Raw genomic sequence first — 22877 nt, 5'->3', positions numbered from 1 at the left:
TCTTGAAAGTAGAACACTGTCGTAAACTAGTGGTAATTCAAAATATGTCAGTCAGCTTGTTGAATACTTTTTGGAATTCTTCATGTCTTTGGAGATTCTTGAAAATACTTACACAAGTAACTCTTAGCAATTATTTCTACTCTGGAGAGTAAGAGAATGTTAGGTTCCATATTTATCAACCATTTTTGAAGAGGACATTTATCTTTAGTTACAGAACAGTGATTGGGTAAAATGAAGACTGCATGGTACTACATAGTATTTGTGGGTAGAATGTACGTGTGAGAACCAAATTAGGACCAAATGAGGAAGTGTACTGTTAGATCTCTTAGGAACGCTTTTGCCTACAAAGAACAGGATGTAACTAGCAAAGATTAAACCAAAAAGGACATTGTTTTTTTTTTTTGTTCAACTGGCTATCTTTAGATTGGCAATTCCAACATACTTTTTACTACTCAAGTACATCATCAGGTACCTAGCTTCTTTCTTCTTTTGTTTTCCTTCTTTAGCTGTCTGCATTCTGTCTCTCTGTGTTCTCTTCTGCTCCCAGCAAGGCTGATTTATTCACTGGTTTCATATCCCTGTTCAAAACAGTAAGAAAATTGGAAATGGCACTTCTCGGGCCTCTTCTGGGGCTCTTCTTGGGATGAAAAGCTTAACCAGAAGGCCCTCATCAGTCTTCCCTTCTATCTCAGTAATCAAAATGGGTCTCAGTGGTCACCAAGTATTGCAGGTGGTGCTGGGAAAAGAACGAGTTTTCTGGTTTCATTAATGGGGTCAACCTGGAGGGAGGTATGATTGCTGCTGGTAACTTCTAGTGCTTGCTCTGTTTATAACATTTAGAGCAAAGAACTTGCAGAGGAAGAGAGCTCATTTTCAGTGGAGTATTCATATGATCCAAACGTGTATATCATGTGTAACATTTGCAATTCAGAAATGAAGCATCAAATAGAAGATTAGACTAGGTCAGCAGTTCTCAAACGTTTTGGTCTCAGGATATACTTCTACTCTTAAAAATTACATTGAGGTTTCAAAGAATTTTTGTGAGTTAATCAGTATTTTCTGTATTGTAAATTAAAACTGAGGAAACTAATTTACTTAAAAATAACAATAAACCCATTGCAAGTTTTTATGAAAAATTTTTATCAGAAATAGATTTTGAAAAACAAAAGTGTGTTAGTAAAAAGTGTGGTGTCACCCGTTAGCCATATCTATAATGTTTGACTTAATAGAATACAGCTGGATTTTCATATTTGTTTTTTTCATCATATATGTTGTTTTAGTTAAAATACATTAGGACCATTTAGTATCATCTGGACGTGTATTTGGAAACACAAAGAATATCTTAATGACCTTTTCAGATAATTATAAATACTCCTGTAGGAGAGGCTTTCATGGCAGGTACGTATTTTTCAGAATTCTAATTTTCACTTAATCATTGGCAAAAAGCACTCAGTTGTTTTCTTCAAAGTGACACTTTTGACAATCCTGTTTGCTTTTAAGAAAACATTTGCCAGGCTGTTGTGGTGGTGAGTGCCTGTTAGTCCCAGGTGCCCAGAAGGCTGAGGCAGGAGGGTTGCTTAAGTCTTAGGTTCAGGACTGGAGTGTGCTGTGCTAGCTGGGTGTCTGTAGTAAGTTTGGCATCAGTATGATGACTTCCTAGAGCGAGGGACCACCATGATCCCTAAGGCAGGGTGAACTGGCCCAGGTCAGAAATGGAGCAGATCGGAACTCCCGTGCTGATCAGAAAATGTCTGCCAGATATCTGTGCCTACAGACCATGGTGTGTTAGCCATGGTGTGCTAGCATTTACATGGTAGTAAAAATGATGTTCGGGGTGCCTGGGTGGCTCAGTCAGTTGAGTGTCTGACCGGCTCAGGTCATGATCTCGCTGTCTGTGAGTTCGAGCCCCGCGTCGGGCTCTGTGTTGACGGCTCAGAGCCTGGAGCCTGTTTCAGATTCTGGGTCTCCCTCTCTGCCCTTCCCCCGCTCATGCTCTGTCTCTCTTTCTCTCTCTGTCAAAAATAAACATTAAAAAATTTTTTTTAAAAATGATCTTCAATGAAAATGGCTAGTTGAGCTTGAAACTCAAATGATCACACAGTGCTTTTCCTTCAGACAGCCATCATGCTTGGATAGTTGATTTTTAGTTTTGTGTACCTCACATTTCATAGTACCAAATATTAAAAACAAGTGAACTTTGATGTTTAAATTTGTAAGATTAATAATTTTACAGTAAAGTTGGATTATTTTTGTGAGTGTGGCAGTGAAGAAGAAGGTGATTATTAAGATATTCTTGGGGCACCTGGGTGGCTCAGTCAGTTGAGCATGCAACGTCAGTTCAGGTCATAGTCTCGCAGTTTGTGAGTTCGAGTCCCACACTGGGCTCTGTGCTGACAGCTCAGGGCCTGGAGCCTGCTTCGGATTCTGTGTCTGTTTCTCCCTCTCTCTGTCCCTCCCCTGCACGCACGAGCTCTCTCTTTCTCTCTCAAAACTAAACATTAAAAAAAAAAAAAAAGACTGGTGCCACTGCCTTGATTCATGCTGAGGGTAGGTGGTTCACTCACCACTGCTTTAGCATCCACCGTGCACGTGTCATCATAGTGAAAAAGCAGCAGTGTCCTGTTGCTATTGTGAAAACAGTTTTGATCTCTTGGTTCCCCTGAAAAATATGGTGCCCCATGGGTCTCCGAGCCACACTGAGATACACTGGACCTACTGATAGCTCATCTTCCTTCCTTCCTTCCTTCCTTCCTTCCTTCCTTCCTTTCTTTTTGAGAGAGAGAAGGAGCAAGTAAGCAAGGGGCAGAGAGAGAGAGAGAGAGGGAATGAGAATATCCCACAAGGGACAGAGAGAGAGGGAGGGAGACAGAGATAGAGAGAAGCAGGACTCACCCAGGGCTTGTGTTTTGCCCAAAGCGGGACTTGTGATGGTTCATGTTTCTGTATTGCTTTTAATTTTGTTTTTTGAGTTTTTCCAACAGTCGTATTTGGTTTAAGAAGTTTTAGTGGTGTATTAATTACTTCTTTTTCTTTTTTACATCCCTCTTCTCCTTTTCCTTATTCTGTCTTCTCAATATCTCTGCATTAAAATTCAAAAAGATTTCTTCTTTTTGAGTTTTTACCACACTTTAAAACAAAATTATTTATTTTTGAGAGAGAGAGAGAGAGAGAGAGAGAGAAAGAGAACGAACGGTGAGGGGGAAGAGAGAGAATCCCAAGCAGGCTCCAAACTATCAGCACAGAGCACAATGCAGGGCTGAAACTCACGAACTGCAAGACCATGACCTGAACCGAAACCGAGAGTTGGATGCTTAACAGACTGAGCCACCCAGGCGCCCCAAGTTTTTACCACTATTTTGATGTACTCTTATCTACTCATTTGTTATCGGTAATATGCAGAGAGCTTCTTTTCTGAACCACTTTTTATTTATTTCAGGACTGTTTTGTCTAGTCATATTTGCCCTGGACATTTACTTAATGTGTTTAAAGTTTTTAGTACTTGGCAGGGAATATACTTTCATGTTGCTTTGGGCTTTAGGGAGTAATTAGTTGTACAGCACCAATTGGAGTATCGTTCTTACCAGTTCTTTTTCTTTCTATACATCGACACTCAAAATTTTCTCTTCTATGTTTAAGAATAGTGAATAGAGTGAGAACAGAATGGCTGAGCTGCTGTTTATCCTGAATATATTCAAGAAAACCACAGTATCCTTACACAATAGTGCATTTTTTTCCTCCTGCAGGTGGAACCTGTAGAGTGATTGGTTTTTCTTTTAAACATGCAGTTGAGGGGCGCCTGGGTGGCTCAGTCGGTTGAGCGTCCGACTTTGGCTCAGGTCATGATCTCACAGCTCGTGAGTTCGAGCCCCACGTCGGGCTCTGTGCTGACCGCTCAGAGCCTGGAGCCTGCTTCTGCTTCTGTGTCTCCCTCTCTCTCTGCCCCTAACCCACTCGCATTCTGTCTCTGTCTCTCTCAATAATAAATAAACATTAAAAAAATTTAAAAAAAAATAAATAAATAAACATGCAGTTGAATCAACAGGTGTTGTCTCTGCTTACACAGAGGTGCCCCAGCAGCATTGCTTACCACTAACATCTTCTATTTCTGTAGTTTATTTATTGATAATTAATAGCTTAAGAATATGAAGCCAGATGAAAAATTTTTTTTAAATTTTTTTTTACATTTATTTAATTTTGAGAGACAGCACAAGTGGGGGAGGGGCAGAGAGAGAATGAGACACAGATTGGAAGCAGGCTCCAGGCTCTGAGCTGTCAGCACAGAGCCCGACGCGGGGCTCGAACTCACAAACCGTGAGATCATGACCTGAGCCGAAGTCAGACACTTAACGGACTGAGCCACCCAGGTGCCCCGACATGAAAATTTTTTAAAGGATTTATAACCAAATGACCAAAACCAGTCAATTTTTTCCTAATAAATAGATAAATCTGGAAGATGCGTTAAGGTTTATTGTTTCCCCCCCAATCATATCATTTTATTAGACAAGTATATCACACAGGCAGCACCCCAACTATTTTATATTATTTCTGAGACCACCTGCTTTTATTTTAAAAACACCTTATTTGATATGGTCTCTCATCAAAACACACACAGCTCTTCTGTGGAATGCTGCAGATTATTATCTGTGATTTTGTTTAGTACAATGTTTTATTACATATATTGGAGGCATAGTTTCAGCTTTGCAAATAACCAAAATAGAATCTACACACTGGATGAATAAATGAAATTTGAAAAGACCTTGAATGAATTGGTAGACATGAAGGCTATATAAGGCTTTCTGTTAGCTTTTTGAAAAAATACATTGCGTAAGATCAAGACTTATTTGAGTAGATTTCATTTGTAAGATGTGTGAGGAATTCCAGGGGTTTCACCTGAAAATGTGTCACCAGTTTAAGTCACAAAAGGCTGATAACTCAGTCTTCTGAGCAGTTTGACATTGCATTGACAGATTCAGGGTGCCAGAATGGAAGAAGAAATGTCAGCATTCTATTTCATAGTGATTAAGGGGGTTTTTTAAAGAGGCTTTTACAATATTAAGTCCTCAACTTGTAACAGTTGTCTTCCTGGTCATTATAATTGTCCCTGGGCTTGAAATTGACAAGACCTGAGTCTGGGAGCTTATTGGTTCCTCCCTTGTTAACTTCAGTCTTTCTCCTGCCTGCTTTGTTTTCTCATGCCTTGTGTTTATTTTCCCTTAGATGATTAGTGGACATGAAATCTTGTACCTGCAGATAAAATCCATTAAGGTTATTAACGTTTATCACTGAAAGAGTTCCCCACGTTTTTTGTACTGGCTAGATTACAGAAGCAGTAGCATTGGACGATACTCCGTAAATAGCATCTAGTTTTGCTCGTAGTGTGCATGTCCCTGATACACCTTTCCTTGATATGCTACCCAAGGAGTTGTTTTTTCTGTGTAATTTTGAATTACGTTTTAGATGAGTATGTCTTCCAATTAAAAAAAATATTGTCTTGAGGAAGAGCCCTTTTTTACAGGTTTTGTGTGGGGTTTTTTTGTTTTGTTTTTTTTACATTTGGAGCCATGGGAAACACAAATTCCTTTCCTGGTCTAGTCCAGTTTCCTGTGGTCACGTTCAGCAAATTTTATTGGTTACTGTGTTTAAGGCACCGCGGCAGACTCTGTAGACTGAGATGGCTAGGCCATAGTCTTTGCAGGTAAGGGATTCAACGGAAACAGGTTAAAACAAAAAAATGAGTGCAGTGTCCTCAGCTTCACGATTGGAGCCATACCCAGAGCATAAGACAAGTACATAGGGATGGCTGTGTGTCAGGCTGGGTGGATGAGACTCAGTGCATGGCTTCCTGGGAATGGGACAGCTGTATTGTTGGCTCCAGTATATGATATTTTGGGTACAGAGCAAAGTGTCCACAGGCACAATGACTAGGAAGACTATTTCTGGATATTCCTAGAACATGAAAGAGTAGTGAGTAGAGTGGAAGAAGTAGGCATAGTCCCGATCCTACGTGGACTTCATTCAGTAAGATAATAACGAGCAAGGAAATAATTTTAGGCAGGAGAGAGACAGTGTCATGTGTGAAACATAGTTCACTCTGGCAATAGGAAGAAAGATGAATTTAAGGATAGAGAGAGATGGGTGATTCTGAGAATGCAGGTAAGGAGCCAGCTCATAGCAGGAAGAATGAAGGTGTTTTATACTCCTGTAAAATGTCTGCTAATTTATCAGCCTTCCTCCTCCTTCCCAGCTAGTCTGTCGCCATGTTCTGTTTGAAAACATGTCTTTGATTCCCTGTTATGTAATGCTGCCATTAGTGCCCAAGCTCGGAACTTCACTCGTTTCTCAGCCTTATGCTTTTCGGAATGCTCTTTGTTGATTTTTGCATGTCAAAGGGTTCCTTAGCTTTATTCTGGAAAAAACTGCCTGAACTTTCTTCATGAGGAAAAAAATAAAGGAAGAAATTTTTTTTAAGTAAATTTCTTTGAAAAGTCTGTGATAGAGTATCCTAAGAAAATCTCCCCATAATCAGATACATAAGGTGGTCCCTAAAGTTACACATTTCTGGCCCAACGACCTTAGTGAGAGAAATTGATTTTTATTTTTTGTTACATTCTAGGTCTTTTTTCTAATGCCTTCTAGAACTACCTGAGGCCACTGGCTATCCAGAGGAAACCCAGAATTAGCCTTGTTTTTTCAAGGGATTTAAGAAATAAGATCATTCTCTGGTGTGGGTTTTGAGGAGTCTTCTACCACTGCAGCAAAGAAGGCAAGCCTGGGTCGGCAGTTGGAGCCCTGGGTTAGGAATTCACTTACGTAAACATGGAGAGAACCATCGTCATCACAAGCTCAGCTCACAGTGTAGCTCAGCAAATCAAGCTCTAGAACAGGATTTTTCAGCCTCCCACAATGAACATTTGGGCCAGATAGTTTTTTGTTGTGGTGGCTCTTCTTACGTGCATTAAAGAGAACGTTTAACATCATCCATGGTTTCTACCCACTAGATGCCAGTAGCACTTCCTCAGTTGTGTCAACCCAAAATGTCTGCCTACATTGCCAAATGTCCCCAAGGAGGCAGAATTGCCCCTGGTTGTGAATCCTGTGAGAACAGCAGCTTTGGTTAGCTACTGAATAGGTTCTTACCCAGTTAATTCCTCGACTTTCTTTGTACCACGTATTTCTGATTCTCTTTACAACCTTCTGTCCCTCTCCCCCTTAGAAACTGCTTTTACTCTTTTTGAGGGTTTTTCAGCATTTTTCTCTGAAGAATAAATTTTTAAATTGGAAATTTATATACTTCATAAATTTTAGCCTCAGTTTCTTAATTTCTAACAATAAAGACTTGGAGTTTGAATGGGATTGTGTTGAACCTGCTATTCTGTTTGGAGAGAGTTGACATCTTAATAATATTGGGTCTTCTAATGGATGAATACAGTATATCTCTTCATTTATTTAGGTCTTTAATTTCTCTCAGCGTGTTTTATTTTTTTCAAGCATGTTGTTCTTACATATTCCTTATTACATTTGTTCCTAGTTATTTCGGTTTTGTGCTGTCTTAAAGACTTTTTTCCTATTGAAAACTTTTCATTGCTTATACATAGAGAAATATAATTGAGTTTTTGTTACCTGTCTATCCTCTGACCTTGCTAAACTTTATAGTTTTAGTATTTTTCTGTAGACTTACTAAGATTTTGTATGTAAACAGTCATGTGTGTATTCGTGAAAGACACTTTTTCTTCCTTTTATATATGTGTTTTTTATTTTTTTGCCTGAGATTTAATGTAATTAGAAAAGCAATCAAATCTGCCTATTTTCTTACGTAAAGTATAATCATTTTCATTATTATTTTTTTAAACCCCGAACTGTTTTTAAGAACAGTCATAGGCTTTTGATATTGTTACGTATTAGTTCCTTGTTACCTGATACTAAAGCACCTGGATTTTTCTGTTGTAGGCCCTGGAGATGTACAAGGATGATTGGAACAAAGTGTCAGAGCATGTCGGAAGTCGTACTCAGGATGAATGCATCCTCCACTTTCTGAGGCTTCCTATTGAGGACCCGTACCTTGAGAATTCGGATGCCTCCCTGGGGCCCCTGGCTTACCAGCCTGTCCCTTTCAGTCAATCAGGAAACCCAGTCATGAGTACTGTTGCTTTTTTGGCATCCGTAGTGGACCCTCGTGTGGCATCTGCTGCAGCAAAAGCAGCTTTGGGTATGGACTTTCCTGAACCGTGTTATCAGCACAGTAGTTTCAGATAATAGCCTAGTACTTGCCTTTATATATATGTTGTCTCTGACTGGCAGGTTATCAGCTGCTATGTTTATTTCAGTTAGCAGAAAGTCAGACATTACCTCTTTAAGCTACCATATTAAAGAGTATTACAACATTTTTAACTAAAGCACTTAAAATTCATAGTTTTAAAATTAAGAGCATTTATTAAGAATTGGAGGGGCAAAACAGGTTTTTGTCGTATATTTTATGATTCATTTGGACTTTGACATAACCAGCAAAAGGAACCATTTAACGTTGTTGGATTTTATTACAATTAGAACTTTGTCACACTATAAACTCTTTTTCAGCTTTCTGGTTGTTTAATCCTTGCTATTTTCTTTACTATCAATCTAGCTTGCAGAGTTAGGTTAAGTTTGGGCAGAAATTTTGATTGTTACAGACAGAAATTTAGAGATCTTTGTTACTTACACAGCAGGATACTGCGACACATAAATTAAAATGGACAATCTTAGAATTTCATCAGCATATGTGACTACCTCATTTGGCATTCTTGTTTTGCTGGAATAGATAAGCCTGAGCACCCAGAAAGGTCAGTGCTTGTAAGACACTAATGTGTCAGAGTCCATAGTGGTCTATGTTAAAGCAAATATTTGCACACTAGGTCACACTTGCATTTTGATTCTTGTACAGAGGAGTTTTCTCGGGTCCGAGAGGAGGTACCACTGGAATTGGTTGAAGCTCACGTCAAGAAAGTACAAGAAGCAGCTCGAGCCTCTGGGAAAGTGGACCCCACGTATGGCCTGGAGAGCAGTTGCATTGCAGGCACGGGACCTGATGAGCCAGAGAAGCTTGGTGAGTCACAGCTGTCCCCAAGGGCAAGGGTAGTAGATGCTGTATTTTCCTCTCAGCTTGCTAAAATAATTGGGTTTGTTTGTGCTTAAAAGCACAAAAGCACAACAAATTGATCAGTATCAATTTGTCCTTAAGATTAACATTTGATTTTTTTCTCTTATCATTTTCTGTTATGGTAGATAGAATTTAAAGGCTGTTTCAGAACTGTTAATAACATCACAGCTGTGAAGTATTTGATGCCAGTTTTTAAGATTTATTTATTTGTTTGTTGGCTGGTTGGTTTGTTTAAATAATCTTTATACCCAGCATGGGGCTCAAACTCACAACCCCGAGATCAAGAGTCACATACTTCACCAACTGACTCAGCCAGCTAGGCACCTCGTGATACCTGTTTTTATTTATTTATTTATTTTTATTTTTCTTTTTAAAAATTTTTTTTTCAACGTTTTTTTATTTATTTTGGGACAGAGAGAGACAGAGCATGAACGGGGGAGGGGCAGAGAGAGAGGGAGACACAGAATCGAAACAGGCTCCAGGCTCTGAGCCATCAGCCCAGAGCCTGACGCGGGGCTCGAACTCACGGACCACGAGATCGTGACCTGGCTGAAGTCGGACGCCTAACCGACTGCGCCACCCAGGCGCCCCCCTGTTTTTGTTTTTATTTATTTGTTTGTTTGTTTATTGTTTATTTATTTTTGAAGGAGAGAGAGCATGAGCCAGGGAGGGGCAGAAACAGGGAGAGACACACAGAATCTGAAACGGGCTCCAGGCTCTGAGCTGTCGGCACAAAGCCTGACATGGGGTTCAAGCTCAGAACTGTGAGGTCATGACCTGGGCCAAAGTCAGACACTTAACCAACTGAGCCACCCAGGCTCCCCTCATGATAACTGTTTTTAGATCTAGTTTTTGAGCATATAGACATAAGAATACTGAAAGGACTTCTGTGATTATTTCAATTTATAAGTTGCTGGGTAGGTTTAAGTTCATTGTTGTTTTTCATTACTTTTTAATTGAGGTAAAATTCATATAACATAAAATCCTCCATTTTAATCCTTTAAAAGTATAGAATCCGGTTCACCGTGTTGTATATCTGTCACCAGTATCTAATTCCAGAACACTTTGATCACTCCAAAAGACAATCCCATACCAATTAAGCAGTCATTTCCCATTTGTTTCTCTCATGAGCCCTGGGAACCACTAATTTGCTTTCTGTCTCTATGGATTTGCCTATTCTGTATATTTACTGTAAATGGAAGCATACATTATGTGGGCTTTTGAGTCTGACTTGTTTCACTTAGCATAAGGTTTTCAAGTTCATCCATGTTGTAGTGTAAAATCAGTACTTCATTCCTTTCTGTGCTGAATAATATTCTTTCAGTGGATATTCCATTTTACTTATCCATTTATGAGTTCATGTGTATTTGTACTGTTGTCACTTTTTCACTATTTTGAATAATGCTGCTATGAACGTTGACTGCTGTTTTGTGAACATAGTTTGTTCGATTTTTGGTAGGAATGGAATTGGTAGTTCTATGTTTAGCTTTTTGAGAAACAACTCAACTGTTTTCCATAGTGGTTGTACAATTTTAGGTTTTCACCAGCAATGTATGAATGTTCCAACTTCTCCACATCCCCACCAACACTTGGTTCCCCCTCCCCCATCCTTTTAAAAAATAAACCACAAGTGGATGTGAAGTGGTATCTTGTGGTTTTCATTTGCATTCAATTTGTGGAGTGTTGCCATCTTAACAGTATGAAGTCTCAAAATATACAGGATGCCTTTCCCTTTAATTAGGTCTTCTTTAAGCATTGTTTTGAAGTTTTTAGTTGTATGTTCTTGACACATGTTTTATATTTCCTTTAGTTAAATTTATTTCTGTGTATTTTATTCTTTTGAATGCTATTGTAAATGAGATTATTTTCCTGATCTTGGGAGGAATGCATTTTGTTATTAAGTATGGTGTTAGTTGTTGGATTTTCCTAGATTCCTTTTAAATCAAATTTGGAAAATTCTCTCTATAATTTGTTGAATGTTTTTATCCAGAAAATGTGTTGGAATTTGCCAATTGCTTTTTCTGTATCAGTTGAGATGGCCATGTGGTATTTTTACCTTATTCTTTATATATGTTGTATTAATTGATTCCTGCCTGTTGAGCCACTTTTGGGTTTCTGGGATAAATCCCACTTGATTATGGGAATTATAATATTCCATTGGATTTAGTTTGCTTCTAGTATTTTGTTGAGGATTTTTGCACCTATATTCATAAGGGACATTTGTTTATTGCTTTTCATTTTTTGTGGTATTTTTATCTGGTTTGATGTCAAGGTAATACTGGCTTCCAAGAATGAGTCAGGAATTGTTCTTTATTTTATTTTTTTTGAAGAATAGGAGAATTATGGATGTTCATTCTTCTTTAAGTGTTTTCTGGAATTCACATGGGAAACCATCAAGTCCTGATTTTTTTTTAAACTGTATTCACATTTCTATTTATTTATTCATTCATTCATGAGAGAGAGAGAGAGAGAGAGAGAGACTCCCACGAAGTGCAGAGAGAAGTGGGAGAGAGTGTGGAGCCCAGAGCAGGGCTCCAGCTCACACAGTGAGGGGCTCAAACTCATGACCTATGAGATCATGACCTGAGCTGAAGTTGGATGCTTAACTGACTGAGCCAGGCGTCCCATGGGTTATTTTTGTTGTTATTTTGTTTGGTTTTGTTTTGTTTTCTAAGAACTGATCCCAATCTATGTACTTGTTGCAAGTCTGTTTAGGTTTTCTATTTTTTTTTGAGTCAGTTTTTATAGTTTGTGCCTTTCTAGAAATTTGTCCATTTCATATACATTGTCTCACCTATTGGCCACACACACACACACACACACACACACACAGACACAGACACACAAACACAAATCATAACAACCAAAAGTGAAAACAATGCAAATGTCCATCAGCTGATGAATGGGTAAACAAAATGTGGTATTAAAATGGAATATTATTCAGCCATAAAATGGAATGGAGTATTGACATATGTGACATCACGGATCATCCTTGAAAACATGGTATGTAGAAAGAAAAACAGAGGAAGGGTGCCTGGGTGGCTTAGTCCGTTGAGTGTCCGACTTCTGCTCAGGTCATAATCTCACTGTTCATGAGTTCGAGCCCCGCATCAGGCTCTGTGCTGACGGCTTGGGGACTGGAGCCTGCTTTGGATTCTGTGTCTCCCTCTCTCTCTCTGCCCCTCCCCTGCTCATGCTCTGTCTCTCTCTGTCTCTCAAAAGTAAATAAACATTGAAAAAAAAAACAAACAGTGAGAGGAGAAAATATATTATTTAATTCTAATTATATGAAATATAAACAGGCAGATTTGTAGAGACAGAAAGTACATTAATGGTTGCTTAGGACTAGGAGGAAGAGGCGCAAAGGAGGATGATAGCTAAAAGGTATACGGTTTCTGTTTGAGGTGATGGAAAGATTTTAAAATTTACTGTGGTAATGGTTGCACGTATGTGGGAATATACTAAAATTCGTTGAATTGTACTCTTTTAATGGGTTGGTCATATGGTATATGAATTATATGGCAGTAAAGCTTTTTTTTTTTTCACAATGTCTTTTTACATTCCTTTTTATTTTTGTAAGTTTGGTAGTAACATCCGTATCTTCATTCCTGATTTTAGTACTTTGGTCCACTCTTGGTTTTTGTTTTTGTTTTTGTTTTTCCTTCATCAATCTAAAGACCTGTCAATTTTATCTTTCAAAGAACCAACTTTTGATTTCAGTGATTCTTTCTATTGTTTTTCTATTCTCATTTATCTCCACTGTAATCTTCATTCTTCCTTCTGCTTCTTTTTGCTGAAGTTTGCTCTTCTAATACTTCCTTACGTTGGAGGATGGGATATTGATTTGAGAAATTTATTAATGTTGACTTCCATATTAATATCCCTCTCAGCACTCCTTTTTACTGCAATCCATAAATTTAGACATATTTCATTTTCGTGTTCATTTTTCTCAAAGTGTTTTATAACTTCCCTTTTGGTTTCTTCTTTGACTTGTGGGTTGTTTTAAGAATGAATGATTTAATATATACCAATTAGTGAAGTTTTTAGGTTTCCTTCTGTTACTGATTTCTAATTTTATTCCATTGTATTCAGAGAAGATAATTTGTGTGGTTTCTATCTTCTAAAATTCACTGAGACTTTTGTTGCCTAATACATTGTCCTGGAAAATATTCCTTTTGCATTATGCTATTGTTGAATGGCATTTTCTGTGTGTGTTTGGTGTGGCTGGTTTATAGTGTTGTTCAAGTTGTCTATCATTTTTCTGGTTGGTCTTTACTTTATTGAAAATGATGTCTTGAAATTTCCAATAATTATTGAACTATCTATGTTTCTTCAGTTCTGTCTGGTTTTGCTTCATATATTTTAAGGCTCTGTTGTCAGTTGCATATATTATCATTGTTCTATCTTTTTGGTGGATCGGCCCTTTTATCATTATATAACCGCTTTTTCTCTTGTAATCTTTTTTGCCTAAAAGTCTCTTTTAGTGGATACTAACATACCATTCCACCTCTGTTTGGGTTACTGTGTTTGTATGAAATATCTTTTTCCATTAATTTACTTTTCAGTCTATTTGTGTCTTTGGACCTAAGATAGGTCTCTTATAGACAGCATATTGTCTGTTGGATTTTAGGATTTTGCAGACTTTGATTGTACCTTTGGTTCTGCCTTGTAGAGGCATAGGACTTTCAAAAGCTATTTACCTTCATTAGCTCTGAGTTCTCTCATCTGTGATGTGAAAATGATGATTAAGTACTCTCTATAACATATTGCTGTAGCTATGCCAGTCTTTGATATTGGACAGATGACATTTTTGCTATTAAGGACTTTACTCATCTATTTTTATTTAATTTATCATGAGAGCAGTAAAATTTTAGTAAAGTAGCTTCTTAGCAGTACCTGGCTTCTCAAATGGCAGTATTCCTGTAGGTTAAAAGAGGCTAATTTTCACACCAAGTAAGATATTTTGTATAGAATTATCAGTAGTTGATTCCCAATGTTTCTTAACCAACTGAGCCACCCAGGCACCCGATTCCCAACATTTCTTACATTGTGCATTAATATTTTTCTTTTCATTCATTACAAAACAGTTTCTTTTTGTTTTAAGGTTTATTTATTTATTTTGAGAGAAAGAGCATGAGCAAGGGAGGGGCAGAGAGAGAGGGAGGATCCCAAGAAGGCTCCATGCTGTCAGCTTAGAGCCTGACATGGGGCTTGGTCTCTCTCACTCACCGTAAGATCATGACTTGAGCTGAAATCTAGAGTTGGATGCTTAACCAACTGAGCTACCCAGGCACCCCCATTCTGAAACAATTTCTGATGAATAACTCAAGCTAAACGTTTATTGCTGTCAACCTTGCCTGATTCCATCTCTGTCTCAGTCACATACAATTTATACACTTAGACTTCAGCTACAGTCACTTTTTTTTTTTTTTTGGTCTCTTACATTCTTATAGAATAAAGGTAATGTGAAGTACAAATTAAAATTGCTGGGCAGTACTCCACAGATGATACATTTGCCTCCTGGTGCTCTGTTCTGGGTGGTTTGAGTCGACATCAGTGAGGTCTCTTCAAACTTAAAATTTTATGGTCTCCATGGGTTTGCATAGGTCCTTCCACTATTGTTCCCTCTGCTTTCTTAAAAGTGTCAGTCTTGCTGTCACATTTTGTAGATAATGTCTGGGAACAGATTTCCAGATTTATCAAAAACCTCTCACTCTAACTCTAAGTGCAAATTATTGACCTGTTCTTAGCAGAGTATGTACACTATTTCTTAGTTTGAAAGCTCACTTATTTTTGTCTTAGATAGATACCCAAATCAGCAAGCCAAGCCACATCTCTGTTGCTTTTTATTGATTCTGTACCAGCAGGCAGTGCCCAGCTCAGGCAGGGGAAGCCTGAGCCTATTGAATGCCTGGGAAGTGTGTCACTTTCCTCGACTTTTTTGTGGTTTGGGTTCATTTGTAGGGTCTTTTGGTTCTCTGTGGTCATGGAATTGAAAAGGATTGGCACAGCCTTCTTAATTTGATTCAAAGAAGTTTCTGTACTATGCAAAATGAGGGACATGTTTTTACATGTAAATCTGTTTTTAAAATTTTGGTAGGTGATACCCTAGAGAATTAGTGGTTAAAAAACAGATTGCAAACTTAGCTATTTCTAGTTTAGCAGGATTTAAGAGGACAAAAACAAAATCTAGTAACCTCAGTCTGACCCAGTAGTGAATGTATGCTTTTCACAGTGTGCAAAGCTTGGATCAGACTGCTGCAGGTAGCACTGGAGGTGACAGGGGATGATTCTTTGAATGGCATGAAAAGTAAAATTCATTCATAGTGTCTGGAAATAGCCTATCAGATAACTTCTCTGATTTGCAGTGGATACTTAACTAGTTGCAGCAACAGAATTTGAGTCCTTTTACCATTTAGTAAGGCATAAAGAAAATACCAGCATAACATGAATGTTTCGGGATGTGTTGTAAATAGAATTCTATAACTTAACACTGACCTATGATAGTTAATGTGATTTATATTGAGCTGTGACTAATAAAATAAATTAGGAGATAACAAATGGTTCTTGCTGTGGACTTGGCTCAACAAAATTATGTGAAGTTAACAGTGTACCTCCTTTCCTTCTCATTCACATTTCTTTTTTTTTTTTTTTTTTTTTTTATGAAATTTATTGACAAATTGGTTTCCATACAACACCCAGTGCTCATCCCAAAAGGTGCCCTCCTCAATACCCATCACCCACCCTCTCCTCCCTCCCACCCCCCATCAACCCTCAGTTTGTTCTCAGTTTTTAAGTCTCTTATGCTTTGGCTCTCTCCCATTCTAACCTCTTTTTTTTTTTTTTTCCTTCCCCTCCCCCATGGGTTCCTGTGAAGTTTCTCAGGATCCACATAAGAGTGAAACCATATGGTATCTGTCTTTCTCTGTATGGCTTATTTCACTTAGCATCACACTCTCCAGTTCCATCCACGTTGCTACGAAAGGCCATATTTCATTTTTTCTCATTGCCACGTAATATTCCATTGTGTATATAAACCACAATTTCTTTATCCATTCATCAGTTGATGGACATTTAGGCTCTTTCCATAATTTGGCTATTGTTGAGAGTGCTGCTATGAACATTGGGGTACACGTGGCCCTATGCATCAGTGCTCCTGTATCCCTTGGATAAATTCCTAGCAGTGCTATTGCTGGGTCATAGGGTAGGTCTATTTTTAATTTTCTGAGGAACCTCCACACTGCTTTCCAGAGCGGCTGCACCAATTTGCATTCCCACCAACAGTGCAAGAGGGTTCCCGTTTCTCCACATCCTCTCCAGCATCTATAGTCTCCGGGTTTGTTCATTTTGGCCACTCTGACTGGCGTGAGGTGATACCTGAGTGTGGTTTTGATTTGTATTTCCCTGATAAGGAGCGACGCTGAACATCTTTTCATGTGCCTGTTGGCCATCCGGATGTCTTCTTTAGAGAAGTGTCTATTCATGTTTTCTGCCCATTTCTTCACTGGGTTATTTGTTTTTCGGGTGTGGAGTTTGGTGAGCTCTTTATAGATTTTGGATACTAGCCCTTTGTCCGATATGTCATTTGCGAATATCTTTTCCCATTCCGTTGGTTGCCTTTTAGTTTTGTTGGTTGTTTCCTTGGCTGTGCAGAAGCTTTTTATCTTCATAAGGTCCCAGTAATTCACTTTTGCTTTTAATTCCCTTGCCTTTGGGGATGTGTCCAGTAAGAGATTGCTACGGCTGAGGTCAGAGAGGTCTTTTCCTGCTTTCTCCTCTAAGGTTTTGATGGTTTCCTGTCTCACATTTAGGTCCTTTATCCATTTTGAGTTTATTTTTGTGAATGGTGTGAGAAAGTGGTCTAGTTTCAACCTTCTGCATGTTGCTGTCCAGTTCTCCCAGCACCATTTGTTAAAGAGGCTGTCTTTTTTCCATTGGATGTTCTTTCCTGCTTTGTCAAAGATGAGTTGGCCATACGTTTGTGGGTCTAGTTCTGGGGTTTCTATTCTATTCCATTGGTCTATGTGTCTGTTTTTGTGCCATAATTTTTTTTTTTTAACGTTTATTTATTTTTGGGACAGAGAGAGACAGAGCATGAACGGGGGAGGGGCAAAGAGAGAGGGAGACACAGAATCGGAAGCAGGCTCCAGGCTCTGGGCCATCAGCCCAGAGCCTGACGCAGGGCTCGAACTCACGGACCGTGAGATCGTGACCTGAGCCGAAGTCGGACGCTCAACCGACTGAGCCACCCAGGCGCCCCCTCATTCACATTTCAAATGGGGAGATAGAGGAAAGAAAGTACAGTAAAACCTTGGATTGCAAGTAACTTATTCTGCGAGTGTTCCACAACATGAGCAAACATTTCTAATAAATTGTAACTTGATAAATGAGTGATATCTTGCAATATGAGTAGTACGTGACACCGAACATCACACAATTACAATTGAGCCAGTGGTTCTTTTTTTTTTTTTTCCCCCAATATATGAAGTTTATTGTCAAATTGGTTTCCATACAACACCCAGTGCTCATCCCAAAAGGTACCCTCCTCAATACCCATCGCCCACCCTCCCCTTCCTCCCACCCCCCATCAACCCTCAGTTTGTTCTCAGTTTTTAAGAGTCTCTTATGCTTTGGCTCTCTGCCACTCTAACCTCTTTTTTTTTCCCTTCTCCTCCCCCATGGGTTTCTGTTAAGTTTCTCAGGATCCACATAAGAGTGAAACCATATGGTATCTGTCTTTCTCTGTATGAGCCAGTGGTTCTTGAAATTCGCTTTGATACACAAATGCTTTGGATTACAAGCATGTTTCCAGAAGGAATTATACCAAGCTTTACCTATATCAATTTTACATAAATATTTATTTATTTATTTATTCATTCATTCATTCATTCATTTTTTGAGAAGGAGAGAGAGCGTAAGCAGGGAAGGGGCAGAGGGAGAGAATCCCAGGAAGCTTCTGTGCTGTCAGCACAGAGCCCGATGCAGGGCCTTGATCTCGTGAACCGTGATAACATGACCTGAGCCAGGATCAAGGGTCAGGACACTTACCTGACCGAGCCACCCAGACACCCCTCAGATTTACATTTAAACTGACACTTGGTATAACAAAATAGCACCTTATCACATAGCATGCTGATTTGAAATAGAATGGTGTAGGATTTTTCTTATCAAGATGATGTACTTGAGTGGGAGGTTCACATACTGTTTATTGTGATATTTATTTTACTATGTTCCCCATGTGTTAACTTGTATGTATTAACAATGGTAAATGATAATACAGGAAAAAATAAGTTTTCTTATGAAATACAGGACAACTCTTGGATTTCTCCCATTAACCTATCTAACTTCATTGAGAGTTTGTATTGGGGGGAGCGTTTGGTAAAATGAAAGTAAAAATAGATGAAGGTCTGAAACACCTCTTATTTTCATTTAAGAAACGAGTGCTCGCTTATCAGGAGGGGCTTGTCTGTCCTCTTTCACTCTAGTCATTTACCAGTATCTTCTGACGTCTCTAAATTTGTGTGGTCTTTTGTTTTTGTTTGGTCAGAGACCATTCTAGGAATAGAAAAAGTAATACTGATATTTGAGACCTCTTGCATTTACCTAAAATTATTATCAGGTTTTATTTGCCCTGGGTTATAGGGGAAGGTAAAGGAAGTTAAGATAAAAAAAAAAAAAAAGAAGAATTCTTAAACATTTTTCAGAAGGTGCTGAAAATCATCATTTCTTTCTGAGTATCTATATCCGTGACACATTATATAGGAATTTTCTGATTAATCCTTTGAGTTTCTTTTCTGGATAACTCTTTGGAGGAAGCAGTATTGTTTTTATTGTAAAACCAAGAAAGCAAGTTTTTGGCAGGTTACATAGACTTGTGAGAATCGGAGCTACATTTTGAACCTAAATCTCTGATCCTAAAGCTCACCCTCTTTTTATTGTAGCATGCTGCCAGAAGTAGCATATGTGGTGCGTCTGTGCATTTTTCATTCATTGAAGAAGGATTATTAAAGACTTGATAGCTCCATCATACTGTCCTGCCTTACATCCTATGAGAAATATAATGGGGAAAGACCCAGACCCTCTTATAAACCTATAGGAGCTGTATAAGGAGACAGGCACATGTACCAGGAAGAGCAGCTGGATGATTCATCTCTACAAGATCAAGTGCTAAGAAACCCACGGCAAAATTTCATCACAGTGATTCAGTGTATGAGCTTATACCGCATAAGCATTCTTGAATGGGAGGTCCGTCTTAAGCTAGACTTTTTTTTTTTTCTTTTAACTCATAGGGATAAATAAGACTGTAAATGTGTTATGTTACTGTGTTGTTTCATTGTGTTTTAGATGCTAGGGTACTGTTGACCAAAGCAGACCAAAATCCCCACCTGCAACTGCAAGAATTGTTTGTTTGTTTGTTTATTCATTTATTTAGAGAATGTGCATGGGGGGGGTGGGCAGAGAGAGCAAATCCCAAGTAGACTCCTTGTGCTACAGGGCTCTGTCTCACAAACCTCAAGATCATGATCTGAGCCGAAAAAGAGTCAGAAGCTTAACTGACTGAGCCACTCAGGTGCCCCAGGATTGTATCTTTTCAAGGTGGAAGATGAAATATATGGTATATAAAAACATAGATTGTGTAAATTAAATATAAATATGTAGAAACAGTTTGTTGGTTGATAAGTGGTATGGTACAAATTAAAGCAGGGTATGAAGATAAATTGTGAAGTGTGTGGAATTGCGATTTTTAAGTAAAGGTCAGGGAATATGTTATCAAGAAAGTGACATTTGGACGAAGCTGTAAATGAGGCAAAGGAAGGTCAGAGTGCTCTAGGCATTGGGAGCAATCAGTGTACAGATAGGAGATGAGAGCTGCCTGGCATAGTTGAGGGATAGCAAGGGGGTATCATGGAAAAGTAGCTGGATTGCACTGAGGAGGAGGTCATGGGAAATGATGAGGGCCTCGTGGACCACTGTAACATTTTAGTTTTTACTCTAGGTAGGGTGGAGCCAATGGGGGGAGGAGGTTCGAGCAGAAGAGCATGAGTCTGACCTGTATTTTTAAAACTCATTCTATTAGGCTGAGAATACCACACATCTAGGAGTTGTTGATTTATTTTCCAAATAACTTATGTAATATATTTGAAAATCAAAGATTTTTTTTACTGTATTTAATTTTTTATTTAATGTTTATTTATTTTTGAGAGAGAGGGAGACACAGAATCTGAAGCAGGCTCCAAGCTCTGAGCTGTCAGTGCAGAGCCCGACATGGGGCTTGAACTCATGAACTGTGAGATCATGACCTGAGCTGAAGTCGGTTGCTCAACCAAGTGAGCCACCCAGGCACCCCTAATTTTTATTATTTTTTAAAGTTTACTTATTTTAAGAGAGAGTGTGTGCGTGCACAAGTGGGGGAGGGACAGAGAGGAGAGACAGAATTTCAAGCAGACTCTGTGCCATCAGTGCAGAGCCCGATTCAGGGCTCTAACCCACTGAACTGCAAGATCATGACCTGAGCCGAGATCAAGAATTGGATGCTCAGCTGAGTAAGCCACCCAGGCACCACAAAAACTTTTTTTTTTTTTTAAGTTTATTTATTTTTGTGTGTGTGTGTGTGTGTGTGTGTGTGTGTGTGAGAGAGAGAGAGAGAGAGAGAGAGAGAGAGAGAGAGAGAAGGACGGAGGGAGGGAGGGAGGGAGGGGGAGAGAGAGAGAGAGAGAGAGAGAGAGAGAGAATGAATGAATGAATGAATGAGAATGAGAATCCCAAGCAGGCCTGAGCCATCAGCACAGAGCTCAACTCGAGACTTGACTTGGGGCTCAGTCTCTGTGAGATCATGACCTGAGCTAAAATCAAGAGTTGGACATTTAATCAACTGAGCCACCCAGTTGCCCCCTAAGAAAACTTTTATTAAACACATTTATTAGATTTTTCTTTAATTAACATGGGGTCTAAACAAAATAGCCTTTCTAATAACGTGTTTACTTGTAGCCAAACAATACTGAAATAGTGATTGTAGCACAGTGATATTTCATGTGCCTACTAGTTAGGTTCAACTTTGCCATATTTATCTATCCAGCAGTCTAAATGATTTTTATTTTATTGTTTCTGGTGAACTATTTCAAAGTAAGTTATAGATACCATGATTCTTTGCACTCTAGATCGCTCAGCATGCATCATCTCCTAGGAATAAGGACGTTTTCCTGTATGATTGTCGTAGTGCAGTGCATCTTAGTCCCTTTTTTGGTTGTCCGTCCTTCCCCCAGGGAGTTGGAATTTACATGCATGTTCAAGAGTCTGTCAAAGACTTAACCTTGGTAACTTTCCATTTCATGATCTCGGGTATTGGTTTTCTTTATTTAATTTTTTGCTACTGTGAATTGATTTATGTATCTTAATCCTGGCTTAGAGAAATTTGAAAGATTGTGTTAAATGATGTTTATTCCTTATAGTTGACTATGTATGCTCTAGGGATATTGAGCCACAAATAGAATATTCAGAGAAGATTCTTTTATGTCACTGAGTGGATTGTCCACCAGGTTCCTTGACATCCTGTGGAATACAGGACTCCAAAGAATGCGTCTTGAGCCATTTTTCACAGTTCTGTGTGGAGGAACCCAATTAATCACTTCTGGTTTTCACGAAGGATAAAAACTAGTCTCTAACCCATCAGGAGATTAAGAAGAACATCTTGAAAGTGATAATATTGAAAGGGTCACTTTCTCGGAACTGAAAGCCCAGAAGTGACTGTTACAGTTCTTGCCTGAGATACTATTCATCGCTTATAAATAGCCTCATTCTTCTCACTGTGAGGACTTCATACCATTTTACAAATCAGGCACTTCTAAAACACCATGTGTGAAACATGCGAGGCTAGTGAACCTAAGAAAACAGTAGAACAGTATTTGATCATCAGACTTCCATCATGTGGAGTGGCTTCTCTCTTCTCTCTGTCAAGGTTCTATTTGAAGGGCTCTTTCAGACCTATTTCAAGAGGCAGTGAAGGATAGAGTCAAACTTCTGAGGAGCTCATAATTGGACACTTAACATCTAGGGACTAGCTCATACTGGCTAGAATTTAAGTGACTTGTCTAATGACCCATATTTACTAAATGGTAGGATACATATTTTTAGGGAGAAATTGGCTTCCATTATGTAGTACAATTATGTAATGCTTTTGGGGGACTTTATCAAGTTAGGCTTTTTGGTTACTTGTTAGAGATCTCTTGCTGTGGGCTACTATATAGGACATAAGTAGATCCTCTATTAATTGGGACTGTTTTTTTGTGATGAGCTACACATACGTGGAAAAAATCATTCTGTGTTGGGAGGATTGGGGATGTAATGAAGCATACATAGTATTAATTGTTCAAGGGGGACTGGACTTGGGAGATGCTGTAAGAGTTAGCACAAAGAGATATGTAAGTTTAGACTGGGGAAGACTTCACAAAGAAGGGATTTGAGCTGAACGCTGAAAAAGATTTAGGAGGTCACTGAGCCATATTGGAGCAAGTATTCGGTTCTGTAGGACAATGTGAGCAAAGGCACAAAGATGGTAACAGAAGGTTGTACAGAGGGTGGGACGTGTAAACCAGGTTAGCCTCAACCCAGAGTTCAAATAAGGACATGGAGAGATCAGATGCGCAGCTAGATTGGAGCAAAGTCACAGAGAGTGACAGGGTGATGCAAGCTTGGACTGTATATTGGCAGCTCTATGGAATGCTTGAACTTTAATGCAGAGAATGAC

At 38.9% G+C, this 22877-nt stretch overlaps 1 protein-coding gene across 2 annotated transcripts in view; it reads left to right on the top strand.

Moving 5' to 3' along the window:
• The window catches only part of SMARCC1 (SWI/SNF related, matrix associated, actin dependent regulator of chromatin subfamily c member 1), a 179588-nt gene that overhangs the window by 91397 nt on the left and 65314 nt on the right, over positions 1 to 22877 (top strand). For both annotated transcript variants that reach the window (XM_047845105.1, XM_047845110.1), the window contains exons 20-21: positions 7948 to 8206; positions 8918 to 9079. In XM_047845105.1, coding sequence (XP_047701061.1) covers positions 7948 to 8206; positions 8918 to 9079 — 421 coding nt within the window. The remainder of the gene's footprint in view (positions 1 to 7947; positions 8207 to 8917; positions 9080 to 22877) is intronic.

Source organism: Prionailurus viverrinus, chromosome A2, assembly GCF_022837055.1.
Source record: "Prionailurus viverrinus isolate Anna chromosome A2, UM_Priviv_1.0, whole genome shotgun sequence".
NCBI lineage: Eukaryota > Metazoa > Chordata > Mammalia > Carnivora > Felidae > Prionailurus > Prionailurus viverrinus.
Note: the sequence above shows the minus strand (reverse complement) of the source record. Positions and strands in the feature narration are given on the sequence as shown.